General features: G+C 43.7%; 1 protein-coding gene across 1 annotated transcript in view; it reads left to right on the top strand.

Moving 5' to 3' along the window:
- The window catches only part of LOC123018429 (paladin-like), a 77,551-nt gene that overhangs the window by 12,111 nt on the left and 40,183 nt on the right, over positions 1–25,257 (top strand). The window contains exons 8-11 of the mRNA XM_044420509.1: positions 2,772–2,969; positions 4,615–4,755; positions 6,524–6,595; positions 7,555–7,695. Of these exons, the coding sequence (XP_044276444.1) occupies positions 2,772–2,969; positions 4,615–4,755; positions 6,524–6,595; positions 7,555–7,695 (552 nt within the window). The remainder of the gene's footprint in view (positions 1–2,771; positions 2,970–4,614; positions 4,756–6,523; positions 6,596–7,554; positions 7,696–25,257) is intronic.

Genomic DNA, 25,257 nt, shown 5'->3' with positions numbered 1-25,257 from the left:
CTCTTAACCACTACACCACACTGGCCCTCTTTCATTTCAAGATGAAACCCAAAACCAATCTCCAAATAAAAAAGAAGAAATGGTAAATGAAGTTAAAATAAAATATTGTGCTTTTCTTGCAAGGGATTTAAGTAAATTTATTACAATGAATATATATGTGTATGTATCTGTACCTCTATATGTTATATGTGTAGCAAGATATAGTTTCGCATAGACTTCAACAGAGGCAGCCCAAATAAGCACATAAATTAAACCTAAAAGCCATCTAGTCAAAAGTTTCATCAAGTCCTTTGCCCATTGAAATATTGCAGGTGCCTGTTTTCCTTCCAGTGTTGCAATAATGGTCTTTTAGCTTTCAAAAGCATGCTGAAAATCCATTTACATCAACCTTGGATTGATTTCCAAGAGGCTGGCCAATAGTTAAGAAGGACATGTGTATTTGTAAATATAAAGGAACGTTTCATCACAGAATGTATCCAGATAATTGTGTCCTCCCAAAAGCAGGCAGCTGGTGGGCATTGCCCAAAAAATGTGTAACAGAGGTATTAACTGTATTGCATCTCCAACAATTGCTCAGTTTAATCAAGCCATTATTGAAAAGACATTGTGGCATCCAGTATATCCAAAATATCATTTCTGCTGAATTAAAAATAGCCTAAGGTCTGTTACCCTTCTGAATAGATGCCTCCAAAGCACTACATGGATTGACCAAATATGGCACTCAAGTTCATTGTCCCATTCCTGTTTAAGACCCTGTGGATCATACCTTTTTCACTGGGTTGTGGGCCATTGTACCTGTTCAACCCCAGTCAATAATTCCATTAACAAAAGGGGCTCGGAAGCTCGATTCCAACAGATGTTTCAGTTTAATGTATATCCATTCAGCCATCAGATATCAGAGTACACAAAACAGAGAATTGCAGGAAGTCAATGCTGGGACCTACAAGGTGATCCAAAGAAAAAAGCAGCTGTCCATCCAAGTCTGTCAGACAAAGATTTTCTTGCCAATCTTTAAGTTCAGATTTCCACATCAAGTTCACTTTGCCTGTGCGAACAGAGCAAACTGCAGCTGGGGCAACACTGTGCACCATGCCTGTCTTACTGTCATAAATGCAGGAGGCACTCTTACCTGCTTTGGTGAAATCTATTTAGGTAGAGGATTTTCTAAAACTGGCCAGGAATAATAGTCTGAACAGAAAATACCAAAATTTAGTAGAAGTCAGCAAATTGGCCCTCTGAAATAAAGAGAAAGCAGGGAACCCAAATCCACCCTCTGAAATCAAAAGTCAAATCCTTCTCATGCTTATCTGTGGTGGAATGAGACGGGACTTCTTGGCAACAGGTGGTAGATGTATACTTTCAAAACCTCAGAGAAATAACTTCCTTATTTTATTTAACAGACGAATGAAAACAACAATATTCATATTAATGATCAAATTTTGAAATACCCCAATATATCCTCAGGTATACTGTGCTCCTCCAAATTCCATAAATCCTCTCAAGGTCATATCAGACTTACTGGGTTCCAGATCCAGTTAGTATGTTCTGTATAGAATACAAGTTGATTTAGAATCCAGTCCACTAACAGGAAGCACATATTTGGGAGACAAGGGAGGAAATGCAAAGGAACTTCAGCATCAATTTTTTTGGCTTTGAAGTTTTGTAGGCTTAATAGGACCCTGGCATGTGGTAGATTAATGGGGTATTTGACATCAGGGGACTATTGCCCTGTGTCATTGTACAGTATAATTTTATCTTATGGGTTGATCACCAGCCATCTGTGCATCATAAGTAACATTGCTTTCCTCCCCTCCTAAATCAGTTAATATAGGCAACAACATGAATCCAGACAGCTGCCATACCAATGGTATGGTCCTTTGTTCCTAGTTAAGTACATGGCTTGATCCATCATAGCTGTTCCTAAGGTCCCATCTAGCTCAGCATTCTGTTCACATGCAGGTTGTGGATGGTCTACAGAGACAGAGTGGAGGGAGCCTATAGCTGTCATGACTAGTAGCCACTGATAGGATTGTCATCCATGAATTTGTCCAGCTCCCTTTTAAAACCATCCAAACTGGGGGGCATCACGACATCTTGTGGAAATCAATTGCATAGTTTCACCATGGTGGTGTGAAGAAGTCCTTCCTTTCCTTTCCTCTGTTCTGCATCTCCCACCAGACAGCTTCATTGGATGACCCTGTTTTTGAGTATTAAGAGAGAAAAAGAGAAATGTCTCCCCATCCACTTTCTCCAATGTCTTGTGCATGTTTATCGTGTCTTGCCTCACTTGCCTTTTCTTAAGCAGAGCAGTCCCGTATGTTTTAACTTCCTGGTTGAGGAGTTGCTTCAGCCCCTTAGTCATTTTAGTATGGTTGCAAGATATTAAGGCGGTCATTCAGCTACATAGTGCGACACAATGGTTAGCAACATTTCCTTCTGACAAGTTTTGACTGTCCATATATATGTACTGGAACAGCCACATTCAAACATCTTGTTAATTGCTTTTTTCCTGCACTTTTCCCAGCTCTACAGTGATTTCTTTGTTGTCTAAGTCTCTATCTTTCCTAGCTTCTCCCAACTTGGCAGCTTCCAGATGTGTTGAATTATGACCCTTTTCATCTCCGGACAGCAAAGCCAATGCCGTGGGGACGTGGTGGGGCTTATAGTCCAGTCCTACGATGGGGGATTCCCTCCATCCCGAGTGGGGAGATACAGGAGCATTCTAACGAGGTCCCTTCTCTTCCTTGGAATCCCTTGAATCTTCCCTTCAGAAATTGGAGTCTGTCTTGAAGAATGACCTGCTGAAATCCCAGAAATGGATTGAAGTGTATCTGGAGCAGGAGAAGCAGATGAAAATGTTTAAGACATGCCTGACCATGCAGGAGGTGTTTAACCAGCACAAGAGCTCTTGCCAGGGGCTGGCGTACAAACGGATCCCGATCCCAGACTTCTGTGCTCCCAAGGAAAAGGTAAGCGGCATACCGGCATGCCTCTCCCTCCCCACAGTGTGGAGAAAGGCTGCTTAGGGAGGGGGATCCAACTTTAAGAGGACTGTTGGCTGGCAGAGAGAGTGCGAAGCGGCCTTTTCCTCCCCACGTGCCAAGTTGCCTCCTCCGTATTCCAGCCTTGCATGGAATAGTTGATGCATTTCTGCGGCAAGGGGTGCGTATGTGAAGCCTTTTGTGGACAAAGGATTGAACTGCACATCATATGAGCCCTGAGATCAGGTGTTTAGTGAGGCATAGCATAGGGAGCCATGTTTTTGTCCTTGAGTTTGGCCAGGGGAGACTAAAAGCACCTTTCGTAGCGGATATCCTTATTATCACATTGCTGCCATCTGTTGGCCTCAGCAGGAACAGAACACACGATGGCCACATGTAAATAGTACAAGAGTTGGGTGCTGCTCACGTTAGTAAAAGTTTGCTTCGTGTTTAGCAACATGTGCAAGATCGTGAGCCTCTGATTATAGCTGGGTACATCCTGCTTCAACAACTATCTTCTCAGTTACCAAGAAGAGACAAGATTACTTCTTGGTTTTGAACTGAGACTATGGCAGATGCTACGCACTTCAGCCCACGCACCTTCTCACAGCTACAAAGTTTAGGAACTCTCTGTGGCCCGCAAACACATAATATACACAGCCATTATGTTGGCATATGAATTGATTATATAAACACAGTACAAGGAAGAGATCTCTTGGGTACAGTGAATAAAAACACACATCTGTCTGTCTGTGTCTGTAATCTCCACTGGCTGTGTTTTTGCTTTATGGATATAAAAATGGATTACAAAGAGGAAGCAAGCTGCATGGGAAAATGCTCAGTTTGTATATGGCTAAGAGATGCAATCTAAGATGAGGTTTAAATTCTCTTTTAGGACTGGATCTCGCTATAATTATCTGTTCTTTAAATCCTAGGCTGTAATGTATGAAGTATGTAAGTAGTGACATTTTTATTGGAAAATTTGGGACCCTTTTTGCCAAGGATGAGCCATTTGTCTTTTTTCCTGGGCTCCTTCTTTTCCTCCCATTAATGGTGTCTTGTGAAATATTGGCCACATAAGGGTTATAATACCCCAGCATCATAAGTGGAGTTATGAGCTATACTTTTAGCTGTAGACATTCCCACTTCACTTGAGTATATGATGAAGTCTCTCGGTAACTATATTTTCTAATTTCTTTTGAAGTCAGGAAGGTATGGTTAATAGCTTCAGAAAAAGCCAGGATATGAAACCATAGTTTGAAGTTAATTTAATGTTCTGGCATATTTTGAAGCCATTGACCATAGTTTCCCGTAGAAGAAATGGGAAACTGCATAAAGAATTTCTGACTTGCTTGCCTCTGCTGTGAATTGCAGAGGTGAGGGGCTTTCTGTGCATCACCAAGGTTTATTCATATCTTGTCTTATCCGGCTGAGGTATGACCTTATGGAAGAACCCAGTGTTTGCAAAGCTGTGATAATTGCTCATCCCACTTTGTCTGTTGGAGAGTGTGTTTAGTTGATATTGAAGGTGACAGGTATCACCGAAAGCTGATGTATTACCAAGTCCATGGGTTGCATATACCCAAGAAGACAGACTAGTCTGCTCACAGGGCCTTTTGTTTTCCATCTGTAGGACTTTGATCAGCTGCTGGAAGCAATGAAAAATGCATTGGCCGAAGACTCCAACACCGCCTTTGTATTCAATTGTCACAGTGGCAGAGGAAGAACCACCACAGCCATGGTCATTGCTGTGCTCACCCTTTGGCATTTCAATGTATGTACTCTTTTGGAGGGGGTTATCCATTCTGCAAAGGGCCTCAAACTCTCCAAGGAGAGAGTTATTGAAATCCTGCTATTGAAATCCTCAAGGGTTCTGTTCAGATTGGGTAGGACGTACAACTCTTACTGTTCCAAAAAACTTCTAGAGTATAATTTTCAGGAGTAGCTTTAATCTTTTAAACCCATCTTTGGGAGTTGTGCACCTTAAAGCAACAGAGGTGATACAGAATACAAAGCATTTCCCTGTTAATATTGATAGAAGATGACTAACTCTGTGTTCCACCCCTGAGTGAACTTGTTGACTCTGTGAAGGTGGCCCCAATCCTACAGCATAAGCTTCATGTCCACACTTGTCCCTTTACACATTTAGAAGGACTTCTAAATCCTTCTTGTTCTAACAGGCTTTATGGCAGGGGTGCGGTGCCTCTTTCAACCCAAGGACTGAATTCACTTTCAGAGAAGCTCTTGGACAAGCACATTCCACATTCCAGCACTGAAGGCAAAAGGGTCCCAGCCAAAATTAACAAACCAAACAAACCAACAGCAGAATATTTATTTTCACTTACAGTTGTTGTTATCAATCACTAACCCTTAAGAGAAGCATTTTACCTGTTTAAAATGGGCAAAAACCATGAAACCACCAAACCATCAGTGGGGTGAATGGGCAGAGCCAAGGAAAGAAACCCAGAAGAGCCATATTGGATTCCTGAGCTTCAGTTTGGCAACCCCTGCTTTAAGAAATGGCCCACAATCCTAAGGTTCTGCAATTACTACTCACTGTTGTCTTTCAGTAAATTTTGGGTTTCTTTGGTGGTGTATTTTTTTTTTTAAAAAGGAAATGATTTTTGTAATTTGTTAAATTTGGTATGTGGATTTGCTTCTTAATGTTTATAATGGGTGCTGATTAATGTAAATATCCTAAGCTGCTCTGAATTAAGGCAGCAGTTCTCAGACTGCATCCCATGGTAGATAAACACCCTGAAAGACAGCATGACAGTTATCTAGTAGTGTTCCTGCAAGAGGGAAATATTTAGCATGTTTTTAGGGTGGACTCTTGCTTCAAATGGGGCAACTGTAGTCTGAGGAAGACAAACTCAAGTTCCTGCATCCCCCATCCTCTAGTGCAGTCACAAGGAGGTGTCTGGAAATATTCACGTCAATTTTGTGTAATTGCAGCTTGTTGTTTCGTCTAAACCCAACATTCATAGTTAATTTTAACCATGGCTTGTTGGAAACAAACCAACTACAAGACATGAATGATAAAGCTGGCTCTTTTGAGCAAACCATACCTATTGTGAGCACCAGTTTACAGTTTGGATGTTAGTTGGAATGGCTGTTGATAAGCAATGAAAGTGAAAGCGTCTGAACTCCATCTTGCACCCACACTGGAGGAGGGGTGGGGGAGAGCAGGACCCCAAGGCTCGCTGAAGTCGCCATATTGGCATGATGCCTGAACACAGCCCAGGAGGTCCAGTAGACCTGACCGACAAGCCTTCTTGGATCTGAGTGAGCAACTAAGAATGTCTCTGCAATGCACTGGGACAGCTTTTGTGAACCCAATGATTAAGGGATTAAGAAGAATACTTTAAAAGAAATAAACAGAAAAAAGAGAGAAGTGCCTGAATGCTGCTGTAATACTATAGGACATAAGGCAAATTTCCTAAGCAGCTGTACTTTGGGGTGCATAATTCTGTGACATAGTTCCTGCATAATCTCTTGCATGCTTGAAGAATTGCATGTAAGACCCCCTCTTGTTGCTGCAGGGAATCCCAGAAATAACTGAGGATGAAATTGTGAGTGTGCCTGATGCCAAGTACACCAAAGGAGAGTTTGAGGTGAGCATTTTCTAGTTATTTTGTGGCTTGAATATTTTCAGGGTTTCAGAACTGGTCTTTAGGCATCTCTCACCTTTGCAATTACATACATTTGAATGCCACTACAGACACAACTGCATACTGAATCTTTTTGGCCACCACTGGTCCCTGGGCCTGCCTCTACAGCATCTGGATTCCTTTATTCCCAGCTGAAGCTAGGTCACTGGGGACATTGAGCTGCCTGCAGTGTTAAGACTGGGCTTTGAAAGGAAAGGAGTGGCAGAAATTCTGTCTCATACAATCATGAGGCAGAAATCTTTGGTGCAAACCTTGGAAAGATACTGTGACTCATAGCTTCTGCCTTGAGCATTTTAAATGATCGAAGACATTTGCCCTTGATACTTGAAAGGTTAAGATTAAGAATGTAGTGCGTAAGCTCCTATGAACATTTTTGGAATTTTGCTAGGTGTGGGCTTTGCACTTGTCAGGAGGGTCAAAAACATTACAGGCATGCAGCACAGCATGGTTTTTCTCTGTTCCCTTATGTACGTTTTGCAATGCAAACAGAGATACGTGCTTCCAACATTTCTGTGCGGGTGGACTGTGTTAGTCCATTGCAGAGAAGATAATGTTTGGTGGCCCCTTGAATCCTAACAAATGTATTCTGGCAGATGCTTTTATGGACTACAGTCTGCTTCATCAGATGAAAATGATGGACAGTGTATGTGTAGGCAGTGTTCATGAAAGCTATTGTTGGAACGGATCTGTCAATGTTCTAAGGTGCCACAAGACTCTTTGCCTTTTCTTTTATTGTGTTTTTTGCTCTTGTTGCTGTTTAAAGTAGCTTTTGGGAGTAAACTCTTTTCTCTGCTACTTCTTCAGAACAAATTTTCTGCTGCTCAGTGTTTACTCCTCTTGGGAGACAATGTTCCAGGTGGGAAGGCTTCATGATTGTCTCTGACATTGCTCTTACCGACCAGGTGGTGATGAAAGTGGTCCAGTTATTGCCAGAGGGACACCAAATGAAGAAGCAGGTAGACATGGCACTGGATATTGTGAGTGAGACCATGACGCCCATGCACTATCACCTGAGAGAAATCATCATATGCAGCTATAGACAGGTAAGGCGTGCAAGGGCCAGTACAACCCACTGCCTGTAATTTTGAACTTTTGCTTACCTCTGTTTGCATAATGCTTTTCACATGGCCATTAAGGAGCACAGGCAACCTAGTTTATACTTAATGGCAGGTGAGACGGCAGAGCGTTCAGTGCAGAGAAGATGGCATGGCAGATTGCTCAGATGAGAAATCCCTCAGCTGTTCTTCTTTGTGGTCTCTGTGCATCACACGTATGGGCTCTATGCTTGTGCGGTGCCTGTTGTCAGGAGGATTGCCAAGAATTTCGACTCATTCTGGTGGGAGCCCTTCCCCTCCCATCCTCCCCTCGGTATATCTAAGAGGGCTCCCATCATTTCCCCCAGTTCTCTTCCAACTGCAGTTGTGGGCGCCTCAGGGCTTTCCTCTGTGCATAGTATCCACATTCTCCTTCAGCTTTCCTTGGTCTTTACTACATTCACCAGCTCCCACTTTTCTTTTTCGAAAACCCTGCTTTATCCCTAGCATTCTTCCCCCTGCAAAAAACCAGACCAGACCAGACCCTTACCAAAAAGAACCTTCATTCAGCATTACCAGCTTGATATCTGCACCAGGCAGTTTTGCTCCTTCAGCCAAGCAGTCCTCTAGGCCCTCTGCCAATGACACTTGCCTGCCTCTATTTCGAGGTAAGCTTGCTAGTCGCCCATATGTGTGACCCACAGACACCGTTCCTTGAGTGGCCATCTGTGCATTCACGCAACCTGCCCACCACTTTGGTGCCAACAGCTTGGCTCCCCAGCTTTTCCTTGGGTCTGTGCCTAGAGGGTGCAGTCAGCCATTCATTGTCCTTCCCCCGGTTCCAAGGCCACAGTGCCTGGGAAAAATGGTGGGACTCCCTCCTCCCCTCCCAGGCAGAGGGAGGAGAGGAGCTTCCAGCAGAACAAGTCTAGCTTGGAAATCTTCTCAACAACAGACCTGCACAGGTGCAGAGCCCATGTGTGTGATACACAGATGACCTCCCAAAGAGCAACAGTGGCAGGTAAGCAACTTGCCTTTCTCAGGATCTAAGCCAGGTGGGGAACCTGGCTTCCTGCTGACTCACTTCAGCAGTGGCTCTGCCTCCTGCTGGAACGCAGAACCTTTGCACCACCTTTGCACCACTGTCACCTCAGTCTCCCTGTGCTTAGGTTAAATCAACAAGTCCATTAGGGAAGCCCTGTAGCTCCAGTGGGGAATCGTCTGCATGCTGCTTCAGAGAGATGCCGTTGATCTACATTTTGTTACAGTCGGGAGATTGTGCAAATTAGATTTTTTTTTTAATGGACTTGTCCAAACTGGGAGAAGTGGCTGCTCTTCTCAGCACTGGCTGCGCCCCTCCTCCGTGCTTTGATCCGTTGAGGGGCAGGGCGCTTTTGGCACTGGGCTTGGCCTTGCGCACTGATGTCATCTGACTCACGGAGAGCCTGGTGGGGGGCAATTTGGCACTTCTGCCTCGCTTGGGGCTGTAATATTAAATGGATAAAGGGCATGATTTGTGTGTGGCTTACAAGTGAATAAGGCTGAAACTGACTGGGGTTAGCGTCAGATTGATTTCTTGTCTATGCAAGTAGGTTAGCTGAAGCTTGCCTTTTCTTCAGTCTGGTCAGTTCCTGCTGGAGAGTTGATCAAGTTGGCATTCTTGCACCCGAGCGCGGGTGGCCATTGTATTACAGTTACACGCTGTTCCTTGGTCTCTGAAGAAACACTGCCTGCCTACAAGTACTTGTGAATTTTTTAGATGATATTTCAACAGTGAAATATCATCAAAGGACTTTTAAAGTAAGACATGGTGATAGAAGAACTATGTCTCCAGGCAGTATGGTTTCCTCTAGCAAAGAAATGTGTAAGGACTTGTTTGTTAAATGACTCCTGAACCTTGCTGGCTTTGCTGGCTGCATTCCTCCACACTTCCCACCACCACCGCTCTCAGGTTCCTGTTTTGTGTGGCTGCTGAAGCGACTTGACTTGGCAGAGGGCTTGGCAGTGTGTGCCTCTCTCTGTTTTGAGAGTGCTTGTCCTAGGACAGGAAGGACGATTCTGCTTGCGTTATCTATCGCACAAGAATGTTATAGACAAGACAAGAATGCAGAAGTGCCAAGCCCCACACATGCACTGCAGCCCTTAATGTTCCCATTTTCCCTGCCCTGAGTCAGTGTTCCCTGCAGAAACATGCTTTCTGTGGATACATTTTTTAAAAACGGAATGTCCTTCATGGGTGTGGAGAAGCACTTGACACATAGTCAGAGGCACCAAGCAAACATATGAGGTAGGAAGATGCAGAACACTTGATGTGAGGGTGGGAGAGGGACCGTGTGATGCCATGCAGAGTGAAATATTCACAGATGAAGATATTACGTTGTGTGATTAAAGGCAGGGTTCAGCTCTGCAAAGGCTGAAGAGTGCCAGCCTATTCTGACAGTCAGTCATCCCTCAGACGGAGATCTTTTATAGCCTTTTTACTTCGGATCTTCAAGTGGAGATGCTGGAGCTTAATCCTAGGACCATATACCTGTAAAAACGTACTCTTCCACTAAGATATAACACCCCCCCCCCCTTTCATTTCAAGCTGGAATTTTAGCCTTCTGCTATACACAGGATGTTACAGGTAGAATGGCAATGTGATATTCCAAGCCTCTCAAAACTCATCACAAATGAATCTTGTTTGCTTCAGTGCTAAGGGATTGTATACTTAAAAAAGAAAAGCATCTTTCTGGAAGGATGCTTTACATCTGATACGTTTCAGACATGAGATCACAGATGTGTTGATGCTTGTTGAGATTGTCACTTTCCTGTATAAACGGTGGGAGATAGCAGTTTAATATTGCTTATGTGATAGCTTTGCTTCCTGTCTCAATGGTATTTTTTCTTTTAACATGCTATCACTTGCAAATGTGCTTGGGCTGGCAGATGCAGATCCTGACATGGAACCAACATGTAGACAGTACTCTTGCTTCTTTAAGAGGTCATGTGCCCCATCTTTAGAGCACCACATGGACTACATATCCTGGGTTCCAATAATTTTATGGCAGGCTTCAAGATGCCTGTAGTGGTACTCCTGTGTTTTTCCATGCTGGATGTCTTCTGGTGGGACTTGGTCCTGCCCCTGATACTAACAATGCAGTCGTGAACAATACAGCCCCTTAGCTGCAGAGGCCAGGAGAACTTCTCAATTTTGGATTGTGCCTTAAGCTGCCGAGGGAGTTTCCTTGCATGCTCAACTCAACCTTTCCAGGTTCAGCACCCTGGGAAAATATCTGTCCCTACAGGGCTCTTGTGAGCTTTTGCACTTAAGTCAATCCTCCTACTTTTAGTTCATCTTTCCTCAGTCTGGTGCCCTACAGATATTTTGGGCCTCAAATTTCAGCTGCCCTAGTCAGCATGGCTGGAAGCTGTTGTCCAAACATATGGAAAGTACCCTGTGGGGGAAGGCTGCTTTAGAGGGCTCAGTCCAGAGCTGAACTAGCCCCAGGCCCAATTCAAATATGGCAGCAGCAGTGTAGTAGATCCCAGCACCTATACATTTCCATGCAGGTAACTGGTACCACCCTTTATGTCCATGGAATCCACTAATGCCAAGTTCACAGTGCCCCCGGAGCAATTGATACTGCTATGGAGATGCTCCAGACATTGGTGCTGAATAGCATGAGTCCCTGATTCGAAGTGGTAGCCCACCCCACACAGAAGCCCTTCTGAGCAGTGTACAGGCCAACCAATGGTGGCACAACATGACCAGAGAAGTAGCCATCAGGACACAGAGTTGCACTATTCGCTTTAAACCAACAGATGGCAGGAAAGTGTCTTTTAATTTTCTGGTAATAGGTAGTGATGGAGATAAGGAAAGCTGCATTTAAATAGGCATGTACCCTAAGAAAAAGAATCAGGGATCACAACAGTGTGTGCATATCTATATTAGAAAGTTCAGCATTGTTGTTGTTATCATTGTGTTAAAGGCTGCAGAAAAGAATCCCATTTGGTCTCCGGTTACTGTAGTTGCAACATGCCTTTACAGCAGGGCGAGTTTGCACATCCTGCTGCCATGAAGGTTCGTGCGTATCTGAGTCAGGCCTAAGAAATGTGTGGTGTCCTTCATTCTGATTCTGCTGCATTGAAGAGCTTATGCCATCATGTTTAATGCTTGCATGCTTCATACCTAAATCATCCTCAGGAATCATAGCATGCTGATTTTTAAGAGCAGTAATACCAGAAGAGGATTTTAACAAGATGAGCCAGGTTTTCTTTACGGTATTTTGCATTTCAGTAAAAGACACTACAGGAAGTGTATTTCCAGTATAACTTGCAGAACAAGGTTTGAGAAACTAGCTTAGGCAATCCAGAAAACAATACTTGGAGCATTGGTGACCCAACTCCAATTTTCAGTTTCAAAACGCTTGCATACAGCATGGTTTCTGCTAGTTTTTAAGGGAGATGTAGTCCAACAAAGAGAAAATTGAGCCTATGCTGTACTTGAGTTCTTTTTAAAAAGAAAGAGAAAAGCAAGATATAAATCAAATAAATAAATAAAGCTCCAGTTTATCTTACAGCACCTGGCAAAGTGGGTGGTAACCCATATCAATGAAGGCTGATACTAATTGATTGAACAACAACTCTATTGTTTAAGAAACAACAATCGCAACAACTAAAACAATCATTTTGAAAAATATAACTCTATTCATATGGGGGGAAGCCCTATTGAATTTCCCAAGACTTAAGTAAATAGGAGCAACACAAAATTTGGACCTTGCAGTAGAAAACCTTGACACATGCTCAGAGGTCATATGATTGTGTGTAACACAGTGTAACTCAGTGTAACACACAACCTGAGACTTGGGGCCCACAGCAGCACTAAAATAGCACAAAATGTGGCACAGCTTTGAAGGTGATGCAACAATATTGGGTTTTGTGTGCATTCACAACAAATCTGCATTTAATATATCACTTCAGAGTTGTGGATGGCAACACAAACTCAAGAATTCAGAGATGGCCGCCAATTATAAACTGGTGGCCAACATCCCGTTTCTGGGCAAGGTGTTGGAACAGGTGTTTTGCGGGACAAATCCAAGTACTCTTGGATGAAACTGATTATCTGAACCCATTTCAGTCTGGCTTCAGACCCAGGTACGGTACTGAATCTGCCTTGGTCACCCTGTACGATGACCTGTGCAGGGAGAGAGACAGGGGGAGTGCATCCCTGTTGGTTCTCCTGGAACTCTAAGCGGCTTTCGATACCATCGACCATGGTATCCTCCTGGATAGGCTGGCAGGATTGGGAGTAGGAGGCACTGCTTGGCAGTGGTTCCGCTCCTACCTCGATGGCCGATTCCAGAAGGTGGTGCTGGGGGACTTTGGCTCTGTGCCATGGCAACTTTGCCATGGAGTACCGCAGGGTTCCATTTTGTCCCCCTTGCTATTCAATATCTACATGAAACCGCTGGGAGAGGTCATCAGGAGGTTTGGGCTGTGGAGTCATCAGTATGCTGATGACACCCAGCTCTACCTCTCTTTTTCAACTAACCCAGGTGAGGCAGTGGCTGTACTGAACCGGTGCCTGGCCGAGGTAATGGGCTGGATGAGGGCCAATAAACTGAAACTCAATACAGATAAGACAGAGGTTCTGTTGGTGGGTGATTCGAGCTCCTGGGTAGGTGACTTGGGCCTTGCCCTGGACAGGGTTGCACTCCTTCTAAAGGACAGGGTCTGCAGCTTGGGAGTGCTCCTCGACCTGGAGCTGACCTTGGAAGCCCAAGTGACAGCGGTGGCGAGGATCGCTTTCCTTCAGCTTTGGCTAATCCATCAGCTGCGTTCCTACCTGGAGGAAGATTGCCTAGCAGCAGTAACACATGCATTGGTTACTTCCCGGTTGGATTTCTGTAACGCATTTTACGTGGGGCTGCCCTTGAAGACAGTCCGGATACTTCAGATGGTTCAAAACAGAGCTGCCAGGATGCTTTCGGGGACTGGGCATTATTCTCATATAACCCCAGTCCTCTATCAGCTCCACTGGCTTCCCATCGAAGTCCGGGCTCATTTCAAGGTGCTGGTTATTACCTTTAAAGTTCTTAACGGCTTGGGACCTGGATACCTGAAGGAACGCCTTTTTTCTCTATTTGCCCTCCCTCCCCTTGAGATCGGCAACAGAAACCCTCCTCCAGGGAACCCTCTGTGAAAGATAGTAGGAGGCAAAGTACCCGGAGGAGGGCCTTTTTTGCGGTGGCACCCCAACTATGGAATGCACTCCCCAGAGAGATCTGCCTGGCACCGTCGTCATATGTTTTTCGGCGCCAGGTTAAGACCTTTTTATTTAATCAATATTTTAATAAGTTTTGATATTGAATTGCATTATTGTATCTTATTAATTGCAGCCAGAGTGGATTTTCAATGTATTTATGCTGTTAGCTGTCCAGAGATGTTAGTAATTGGACAGCATACAAATTTTAAAAATAAATAAATAAATGAATGAATTTGTGGCGCATATGCAAGCGAAATGGAACGGGCAAGCAAAATGACCACCAGCCATGGATCCAGTACATCTTTATAGATTTAGAATTAAGTATTTAAAGATTTTGTAGATTATATTTTTAAATAAAAACATATACAAAATATAAAATTAAACATTCTTTTAAAATTCATAATATTTTAAGTGTGGGTTAAAATATGAAATGTTTCGGGGTAGAACACCAGCTTTATACGCTTGGAAGAGATCACAGTTTCTTGAGTTCTTAGTTAATATGACCTTTGTCTTGATTCGTGGAGCTTCAGGTATATTCAGGGAGTGGAAAGCTGCCACTAGATGGCAGGTTGCAACAAGCCAAGCTCAAGTATAAAGGCTGTGAAAAACAGCATTTTGTATAATATAATGAGAATAACTATACATTGATTTTAAAACATCTTTCTTGTGATTTCTGAATCTTGTGTGCATTTTTAACAAAAGTGAGCAAAGGCCACGATCCAGAAATCTTGTCAGTGTTTCACTTTATACAAATACCCCCTCCTGCCATCTAACGTAGGCTTAGAACTTTGACTTCCCATCACTTAACAGCCACTTCTGCCTCTCTTTCTGATACCAGCCTTTTCACTGCCTAAACAATTTGCAGGACTGTCAGATTTGACAACAGCTGACTGTGTAAGTAGCTTTGATCCAACGAGGAACCTTCCTGTGTAGTCCTGGGTGGATCTAATGCAAGCAGCATGGCCTCTCTTTGCTTTTGTGCAGTCTGGTCTGGATCACAGTGCACTCTGGTGTGTCTTCAAACCTTGCTGGATCAGGGCTTATTTTAAATCGTGAACGTCGAATATTTGTCTATTGTCTCTGTGCCTGATGATACCCAAGCCAATCTAGAATGCATGAAAAAAGCAAAATGCATTTAAACCCAAATGTTCTATTACAGCTAGAGATGGGTGAACTCCTCTGGATTTGATCTAGCATGGGCTTGGATTAACAAGTTGGGGTTTGAACGGATTTGGGGCAGCTCGTCCACCCTTTCAGTCGACTACCTACAGGAAGAAGCTTACAAATGGCTCAGGCGACTCAATTCGGCCCTACAGCTTAGGGTGCAGCACGCAGGGCTGCCGGGAACATAGTTGATGTAGTTCTAGGGGTACCTTGCATTCTTATTGGGCCTTGCATCTGCCTGTCAAGGGCTGCAGGGAGGCACTGGCAGTTTTTCTCTACAGTGAGTGTAAGTGGTTGTAAGTTCGAGCTCAGCAGCTTCTGGGAGGGTTGTGTTTCTCTCATCCTGTGTTCCGGGCATGCCCTCCCATCCCACCCCAGCTCACAGCCAACTGCCTATCATAGCCAAGCAATGCAGCTGTGAATGCAAGCGCTAGGGTTTGCCTCAGATCACGGACTGTCTTATCACTCCGTTTGCGCATTTCATTCTTAAATGCAGTGGCATGATGGGCTTGGATGAGAAAGCCCCTCCAGTAGAGGATGCCTTCAAGTACAGGACTGCCCTCTGGCAGCTCTTCAGAGAAGGGCCTTTTCAGTGGTGGTGCCCTGACTGTGGAATTTGCTCCCCAGGGAGGTTTGCCTGGCGCCGTCACTCTATTCCTTTTGGCACCAGGTGAAGACCTTCGTATTCCCCCAGTATTTTAATACTTAATCTGGTTTTATTCTTGTTTTTATTACTGCTTTAGATGCAGTGTACTCTTTTTTTGGTCATGGGTTCCGTTTTTTTTGGTTCGCTCTCTGTAAGCTGCCCAGAGACTTTTTTAGCAATTGGGATGGCATACAAAGACCTTAAATAAATAACTAGAGAAGACTGTCCTCTAAAATAGGACACATGGTCAGTTTGTCCTGCTCCCAGGATCCTCTGGCTAACAGCTGAGGAAATGTCTGTTGGATTAGGTGTCCTAGTTCTAGCCAGGCCAGGCACCCTGAACCTGGTGCCCTCCAGCTGTGCTGGGACATGCTGGGAGTTGTAGCCCAACACAACTGCAGGTTGGCAGAGGCGGAGTTAGGCAAGAATCACCATTTATAGGTACAAAGGTGGCGAGGCACCAGGAGAACGGGGCTTCTTTTCACAGGAGAGGAAAATCTGGTACAGTTAACACTAACAGCTTCTTTAAAGGGCTTTAAAACCCCCTCCCTGATTTACAGTCTTCATGACAGCACCCCCTTCAAAACTTGCATCTGTGAACCCAGGTTTGTTTGTTCTGCCACAACATGGGTGCTTGGAGTTTATGTGCCTTTAGGGTCTTGCAGCTTTTCCGGGTTGGTCTCAAATGTAAATACAGAGCGGTGGGGACATAAGCCCTGTATTCTTGCAGGTTGTCTTCTCCCCGTGTCGAGTGAAAAGAGTCCTCTTTCCAATGACCTTGACTCAACCCTGCTCCACATGGTGCTTTTGGAAAAAGAAAGCCGAAACCTTCCAAACAAGCGTCCACCTCATGGGCCTTCTCAGGAAAACTGCCTGGGCTCAGAATACAGGATTTATGCCCATAAATTAAAAAATCAAATGAAGTTAGTGGTGTTATAGATGGAAACTTCATCCTGTTGTTGTTATTTTAAAAAAATAAATCATTGCCTGGGTTGCAGAAGATCCCAAATGCTGTTAATTCAAAATGTATTTGCAGAGAATCTCCGTTTCCTACTCTACAAAACTTCTGAGTTGTAGTCTTCTTATGTCTCCCTTACACTTCCTAGACCGAAACCACACATGGCATTAAAGGTGTATCAAGCAGTGACACCTTTCTTTTCATCCTGGCATAAGGATGGGTACCCAGCTGTTGATCAGGGCCCCTGTTTCTCTGGTTGCGACGACCTTCCTCCTCCCAGTTTCCTTCAACTGTGGTCCAGATCTGGGCCCCCCAATCTGGAGGAATGAAAGGCAGGAAAGGAGATGGAGAAAAGCAACCAGGATAAGCGAGTGGCGCACTTCAGGCAACCCCTCGTGGGGGATTTGCCATCATGGGTTGTTGTTCCAAGATCATGTCACTATTTGTGCATTGCCCCCCACCCCGAAAAGGGGAAAGCCAGATCCTACGCTACTTTATATGTATGAGTGCAAATTTAGAGATTATTGCTATAATTTAAATAGTAGACCATGTGCCCTGTGAGGCTGCTCCGTCTGCCACCTGGGTTGATCGGAACAATGCCACGGCCCCCGTTGCTCTCCCTCTTTATGGCTCCGATGGGGGAGCCAGCCTTGTACTGGACAGCCCTCCAAACAGAGGATGCTTTCAAGTGCAGGACCAGCCCCTGAACAGTAGGCCACCCTGGACGCACTCATTAATCCCGTTTTAGGCAACAGCGATGATAGGCAGACCATGATCTTGGAACACTAAATTCCATATATGTGTGTTAAGCATGATTGATCTCTCAAGAGGGCCCTGAATGGAACTTGTAAAAGGAAGTCCTGAGTTTATGGAACATTCCTCTATATTTTCAGCCCAAAAATGCTGCTTGTGGTAGAGGGGTGTGTAGAGATATTTCCTAGGGAAAACTCTTTTACACATATTTATTGAAATCCTGTCCATGGCTTCCTCCATCACATTTTCCTTCTAGATAGTGCTTCTTCTGAGCTCAGTCATATGGGTGATCCAGGTCAAGAAAGAAATTAAAGTGTGTCATTCCATCCGCTAGTTAGGGTTGGCGATGTGATCCCATTGCTGGGAGAATGTGAAGTCACTTGAGAGAACAGCAAGTAAAAGGGCAACAGAAACTTAGTTCCTAAGAGTGTTTTTATTTCCCAAATGATTTCTGAAGATAAGTAATGAATCCCTGCCCTAGGCTTACAATCTTAAGAGACATGACTCAAAAGGAAAGGGGATTGGGACATTATTACAGGCATTGTTAGGGAAAAATAATTGAAATAGTCTGATTCTGATAAAAACTTTTCTGAAATAAAGCAAGTACTTTCAGCTTCAGACCTGCATGGAAGTTTTGTAAACCTTTATAGGGAACCATGTTCTGGAGCATGACTGGCTGAGAAGTGTGGGGTGTTTCTGAAAGTCTGGGAGGTGAAGGTAAGAAAGAGTCTCCTGGAGGATGAAATGTTGGAAGGGAGCAACCAGGATTAGTCCATTAAAGCAGGGTTTTCCTAATCAGGGCTTAGTCTAGGGGTTGAGCTCTCCTGCATTTGCAAGATTCTGGGTAAAAGGAAGATTTTTTTTAAGCAGAAGCTTATGTCATCACCACCACCACCAATTTCTATATTGTCCGTAGCCAAAGCTCCCTGAGTGGTTCAAAACATTTCAAGCACTTCAGGTACTACATGAAAGCTACTTCACTCCCCAACAAGTGTGGCTTCATATTTATTGACATTTATAATACATATTCATTATTTACTTTTCCATTGTTCCTGGGAATAAAATCTCTTAAAATGATAATTCTGCTCTGTCTCCTATGGATGTAATGTTCCAAAAGCAAAATAGTCACAGTGGGACTGTGATACCTTTTACTTAAGACCAAAATAATGGCAGCCCTTTTGAGACTCATTGGTTTATTACACACAAATGTGGAACTATTTAACATTTGTCTGGATACTAAATGGCTGGAGGCTTTGCTCCAGCCAGTCTGCTTTGGGCCGCCTTTTACACTCTTGAACTGCTGCTGCCGGTTTCACCCTGAGGAAAAAGCGAGGCTGACTGGGGATGGAGGGGGGTGGTTAGGGGGACGGTGGTGTGTTAGCACAGTAGTGGCTTTCGTTTCACTGGCGTAAATGGGTTCCAGGTGGCAGAGAGGAGAAAGCCCTGACCTAACCCTGGCGGATGTTTCAGATCTTTGCATCCCCTCTCTTTTTAAAAGGTGCCTTTTAAAATTATGTGTCAAAATTTCCAAACAGTATTCCAAGCCTTACTGTAAGAGCACTCCCTCCCTTTAGATCAGAGGTGAGGTCGATCAAAGGCCAAGGGGAAATAATGGGGTGCTCAGCTGTTAGCATTTGGATATCCCCCACACGCCCAGGGCAAGGGGGGCAACTGCTATCTTTCCCATTCTCTGGCTGAGTCTGCTTCCCTGGGGCTTTCCATCATCACCTGAGATGGCAAGGCCCTCCCTGTCTCTCCTGTTGGATGGGCAGCTCTTTGGAACTGGTGCTGGTGATTGGATCACAGCCAGAGGACCCTGGTGGAGTGCCTGCCACTGACTCTGCTTATTAAACCCTGGAGCATTATCCCCCTCCTTTCTCAGTCTTGGGTAAACTTGTTTGTTCATTACATTTATCTGCTGCAGCCTATAGCCCAATTTAGGGCTCTCTGGGCAGTGGTTGCCAGATGAATTTAGGTGCGACTTGAGTTCTAGAATGGCCAGGTGGTCTGTTTTGTAGAAGACAGTCCTCTATTTTGGAAAACTGGCAGGGGGCACCTCTTTGAAGGTGTTTCATCCAAACTGACTGAAGGTGGGAGAGCAAAACACAGGCCTAGAAGTTGCCCACTAACTGTGTCATGGCAGCAATTGAGCAAGGTACACCACAGGTCACCACAGTTTTCCCCAGTGCAAGGAGAAGACATATTTAATTTGTAGTTGCCATTTCTCAGTCTACTCATGTTTGTAGATCAAGGCAAAGTTGAGCACATCACCTGTATGTTTAACAGTCATCCTTTCTCTCCCAAGTGGCCATAGGATGCACAGCAAACTAAGTTACACTCCTTGTTGTCAGGAACCATTAAAAGGGCAACCATGGGCTATGATGTAGCTGGAGCAAGCACAATGTCTTTATTGCTCTCAAGAATGTTCCTGGCATCTTATAACTTTGCTCCCAAGTCATGGACGGGTTGGGCCCAGCACCTCTGCAGAGGTATCTCAAGAAGATTTGATTCTGACTTAGAAGAGATGGCCGAGGCCTCAAGGTAGGTGGGAATCGTGCTGATAGTCCATGAGGCCCTTCTGAGTTGGCACGTATGCTGAGCCAGAATAAAGAGGGAAAGTACGAGAGAGCGGGTGTTAGTGAATGGAGCTTTCGACATCAAAGGAGGAGGTGCAGAATAATATGGTATACCAAGTGACTGGCTGTCAGAGAGACTCCTCTGGGGAAGAGCACGCTAAGGCTGAAGGGGAAGGCTGTGGCCATTTTCAGCAGTTTGGTTCTGTTGTGCTGCATTAGCTAAGAAACTAACTTGCTGGGATGCTAAAATAGCTGACTTTTTTGTAGCAAGAGGCAACCTATGTCTATTTATTAACATGTATGTTTGTTTATTCCTTCCCAATAAACCTTGCAGTTCTCTATCAAATTATGGCTGGTTGGTTAGTTTGCCAGCACAGAGCAGCACAACTTACATTAAAAAGGTGTAAGATTGTCATGAGGATCATCTTGCACATCAAGTTGCCTGCGTTAAACAGCATCATTTCTACCCCGCACTCGAACACTTTCAAGATGATCTAGTGTTGCACAAACCTTCTGAAAGGCTACCAGTAAGAAACATAAAGAAAATGTATCTTGTGATAGCAGACTACTTCTTTATCCATTATTACTTTATTTTGCATGCTTTTCATGTAATAGAGCCAAGAGCAATATTTGCAGCAGAGAATTGCTGGAGGTGTGTGGTTAGGCATGTTTTTGGCAAGGGAACAATTTACTGTTGACTAGGCTGCTCATTGGATGGACATAATTCCCAAGTTGCATGTGAATTTTCATTGGTTTGCTTCATTTTATTTTATTGCTTTTGTTATTACCAGGGAAATGGAATTGCTGTATTTTTGTCTAGCAGTCTAGTTCCTAATCACTCAAGTGCAGGCATGAAAAAAAAATAGGGGAGTGAGTAGGTTAGAACATGTTTCTCCCTGCATATTCTAAAAGTTACTTCTTCAAGTCTTGTGCTTGATATTTTAATCTTGACTGATGTGTTTTTATAGTTAAAACAGAAGGGAATTAATCCACCAGTGAAGGAGGAAAGATAATGTCACTGTTAGGTTTTTCTATAAAAAATAAAAACCTTCAATAAAAGATTCAGGAAAAGATTTTAAAAATGCTAAGCTACCTGCACTTAGTGTGAGGTTTCCTCAAACTGTTTTTTTTAAAGAATTAACTAGTTTCTTCTAGTTTATCTGATTTTGTTCAGAAAATTTTATCTTGGTGTAAACCGGCAGCTGAGTGAAGAGAAGAGTTTTCCCTCCAGTGGCATAGAATGGGGCCAGGGAGAGAAGTTGGCAGGCTTGGGGGCAACCCCCACTGCTGGAGGTTCCCCATTTCATGCTTGGTTATGTAGGACATATCAGAATAACCTTGTCTGTGACTGTGGTTTGGAATGCAAGCGTGATCTTATTGGAATCGATGGCGAACCTCCCACTGAGTCTGATGGAACATGGAATTAGCATTGCCTCTTGAAGACCTCCTGGTGTGAATGGGCTCCGGAGGAGGCTGCAAGGTCATTGCATTGTCCCCACCCTTCATCCTAGGTGAATTGGGCTTTTATATCAGGGGGGGTTCTGGTTGTAACTTGTGGGGAGGGGGATTAACTCCAGCCACACACGAGCATAGACATCATTAAATGAGTTTTTTTTTTCACTGACATCAGTGAGCAACTCATGGGAAGGATAAAACTAAAACATAATTTGTACAATACTTGGCATCTGCTTCCCGTCAACCTGAATTTCAATTTATGTAGTTTTCTGGCTTTCCGGAAAAAGAATCTCAGCTTGGATTTGAGTCTTTTTTAAAGTTTGTGTTTAAAATATAACTTCTTAAAATGCACTCCCATTTTGTGAAATAGGGAGCTAATATGTAAGAGCAAGTTACCTATAGATTCTATCTTGTTCTGCTCCACTGTAAGCCGTCCTGAGATCTTGTATAATAGGATGGCATACAAAAGCTTTTAATAAATAATAATAATAAAATAATTTTGATATATTTTCATGAACTTCAATTAAGTCATAGTTAGGCTGGGATAAGGCTTGTCAGCAAGGCAATATGCTTCATCTAGCAATTTTTCGTGCCTTCGTTGGAATATTTACTTTATATTTTGAGACACTCAGATGCTCAATCATAAAGTTCAAATAAGAATTCCCAGGCCAACTACTCAAACTGCTTGCTGAAGGCTTCTCTAGACCAAAGGCAGAGTGAAGGTAGATTGAGATCTGCTGGTAGAAAGCTGGGTGATTTTCAGTGTATCAACAAGGATTTCTGATTCTTCATTACCTAACAATAGTAACAAAGAGTATCCCACCCACTCCACACACACACACATTTAAACCATAGAATCCCTGATAAGTTGTAACTTAAATGCTAATTTGTATTGGTAGATCAGGAGCAGAGATCTCTTTCGAACTGATAGCTTGTCAGTTGTGTGCAAGTTTTCAGACAGAGGCAAAACACAAGCCCGGCTTGAATATTTCAACTTATTTCTTATTACCAGTAACTAGGAGAAACATTTCAAACTTGTAAAATGTGCAATGACTGGAAATCCACAGACTGATCAATGGTTGGGAAAGGGAGTCCTTTCTGCAAGCCACTTGAAGAACTTTTGGCTATTAGGCAGTACAGAAATTAAAGAAATGAGAACAGTAGAAAACATACTGGACCCTGTGATGGAACTGTCTAATAATCCATCCATGTTTGGTTTCACGCCTACCATACTTTGCAGTTCAGCCGCCTTTTTACAGTCTAGCACTGGCAGGGCACTCTACCCCCAGTTGTCAGATGATGAAGTAAGGGATTTGTAAGGGCTGGTGTTGTTCGTTCGGCTGGTGCTGCTCGCACAGTGGTTCCCCCCACCCCCTAGCAAGTACATTCAGAACTCTCAGCATGGTATCTTCGTTTGCATGTCCATTTCTTGTGCGCATCTGCTAGTCAGCATGCGCACATGTGCCAGGCAGGATTGTGAGAATAGTCCCTTTCTGGTCAAGCCCTGTCTTTTCTACAGCTGTAGACGCTTCATCTTTTTGCTTTGTTTTCATTTTAAAATGTTTCTCCCTGGGATGCGTTGCCAGTTTCAATTCTGATATAAACTGTATGCTGGCTTTCAGCCAAATAAACAAACTTCTTGCAAACGGGTGCTGAAAATTTGCTGGCCAAAAGTGTAGAAAATGTTGGCTGCCCCTTGCCTTCCTCTAGATCACCCCCCCTGCCTGAAGAAGCAAGAACGTGGTGGAAAGTTTCCTCTGTGTCTATCTGTTTATATTTGATAATTTCAACAGTACTAAACCGCTGAAACTTAATGGAAGGAAAATTGTGTCCCGTCCATCCCTCTGTAGTCCATGTTCTCCCTCTCCTACCTCTTCAGATGTCCTGGACAGTGTGTGAAGGGGCAAAAGGTCTTCTGGAAAAGGCTGAACATTTCTCCAACTAGGGATAGAACAGAGGCCTTCCTTGGGCAGGTACCAGCAGATGAACCCTTTTGAATTTATAAAATCCACACTTTGGTGCCACGAGGGAATAACAACAGTGAATGTGGCACACTACAACAGTGTGTCAACAGATCAGACTCCAGTGGGTCAAACAAGTGAGCCAAACTTCATTGCAACTACTGTCCACCATCTTAAAAGGGATCCTTAACCAGCATCCGCAGAGTTATCGGAACTTTATGGCCCACCCCTTCTCCTAAGTCACTTTAATTGCCCAGCAATTGCCATGTTTGTGAACTATTCTGAGTCAAAAGAATAAACCAGCTCTTTGTAACACTACCAGTTCCTGTTCTTTTTCTATTATCTACTTCAGCCTTTATCATCATCATTACCATCATCATCTATTAAACACCTCATAAAATAAATGTTTCTAAGTGTTTTTCAATAATAAAAATAGGAAAAGATATACCATCATAAAAGCAACAATCTAAAACGAATCTTCATGCCAACACACCATAAAATGCAGTAACAGGTAAAGCCACATTGCAGGGGCTAATAAAACCTTTTTAAAATATGGACAAACAGGAAAATCTTAGCCTGACACTGAAAAGTTATTTCTATGTGGACCAGATAAACTTTCCTTGGAGGAACAATACAGAACTGAGGGGCTACCACCAAAAAGCCCTGTCTCTTGTTCTCATGCTCCAAGATGATTCATTGTATTAATCCTATCTTCCTCCCATGGACCCAGCAACCTTAGGTTGTTGAGGGGAGTTTCAGAGTGATGTTGAATCTTCAGCAAGGCTGCTATGTAAATAGTTTAGATGGCTTAACACCTTTTCCCCTATTTACCCTCCCGCCCCCTGAGATTGGCAACAGAAGCTCTCCTCCGGGAACGCTCTGTGAAAGATGTTAGAAGACAGAGTCCCCGGAGGAGGGCCTTCTCTGCGGTGGTGCCCCAACTATGGAATGAGCTCCCCAGAGAGGTCTGCCTGGCGCCATCACTATATGCTTTTCAGCACCAGGTTAAGACCTTTTTATTTAATCAATATTTGAATATGTAATTGGATTTTATTGTTTGTATTTTATTAATTACAGCCAGCGTGGAATAGTCAATTTATCTATTTTATTCTGATTTATGTTGTAAGCCATCCAGAGACGCAAGTAATGGATGGCATACAAATTTTATAAATAAATAGATAAGTAAATAAACCAACCTGGAATCCCAAGAAGAGGTGCACTGGGATATCAAGGTGGCACTGGCCTCTTCAGAGGTCTGCTGCCAAACAGCTCCACAGTGATGTTTTTTGCCCCAAGTAACCATTTCATTGTGGCTTGCAGATAAAGATGAATCAACCCTGATTCATTAACTTTATGAGTTAATTAATTAATTAAACTCGTTAAAGTTAAGGCTTGTCTTTGGAAGAACAACATAAATTACTTATGAAAGCAATACACTAGAATTCCTGACCACGGGTCATGCTTGCTGGGGCTGATGGTAGCCCAAAACAACAGGAGGGCACCGCTTTGAGGAAGGCTGCAGTAGGTCCCAAATAACCCAGGCACTAGCAGTTCTGTCTGCCTGAGAAACTCGGTGAGGTGAGCTTTGTTGGTTAGACAATACTGAACCCCAAACAGAACGTGAGCAGCCGTCTTTACCCAACATCTGGATCCTGTCTAGCTACAGTTGAGTGGCTGTCACAAACCATCTCTTGGCTGAGATGATCAAGTTTTATTCCTTTGTTCTCTCCCTCGCTTTCCTAATATTTTGAGTGGGGGAAAATGGCTCTTGAGAGAGCAGCTCTAAGCACTGAATAAGCTCTAACTCATGT

The sequence above is a fragment of the Varanus komodoensis genome, unplaced genomic scaffold (assembly GCF_004798865.1).
Source record: "Varanus komodoensis strain SLA01 unplaced genomic scaffold, ASM479886v1 scaffold11, whole genome shotgun sequence".
NCBI classification, from domain to species: domain Eukaryota; kingdom Metazoa; phylum Chordata; class Lepidosauria; order Squamata; family Varanidae; genus Varanus; species Varanus komodoensis.
This window is presented reverse-complemented; position numbering and strand designations above follow the sequence as displayed.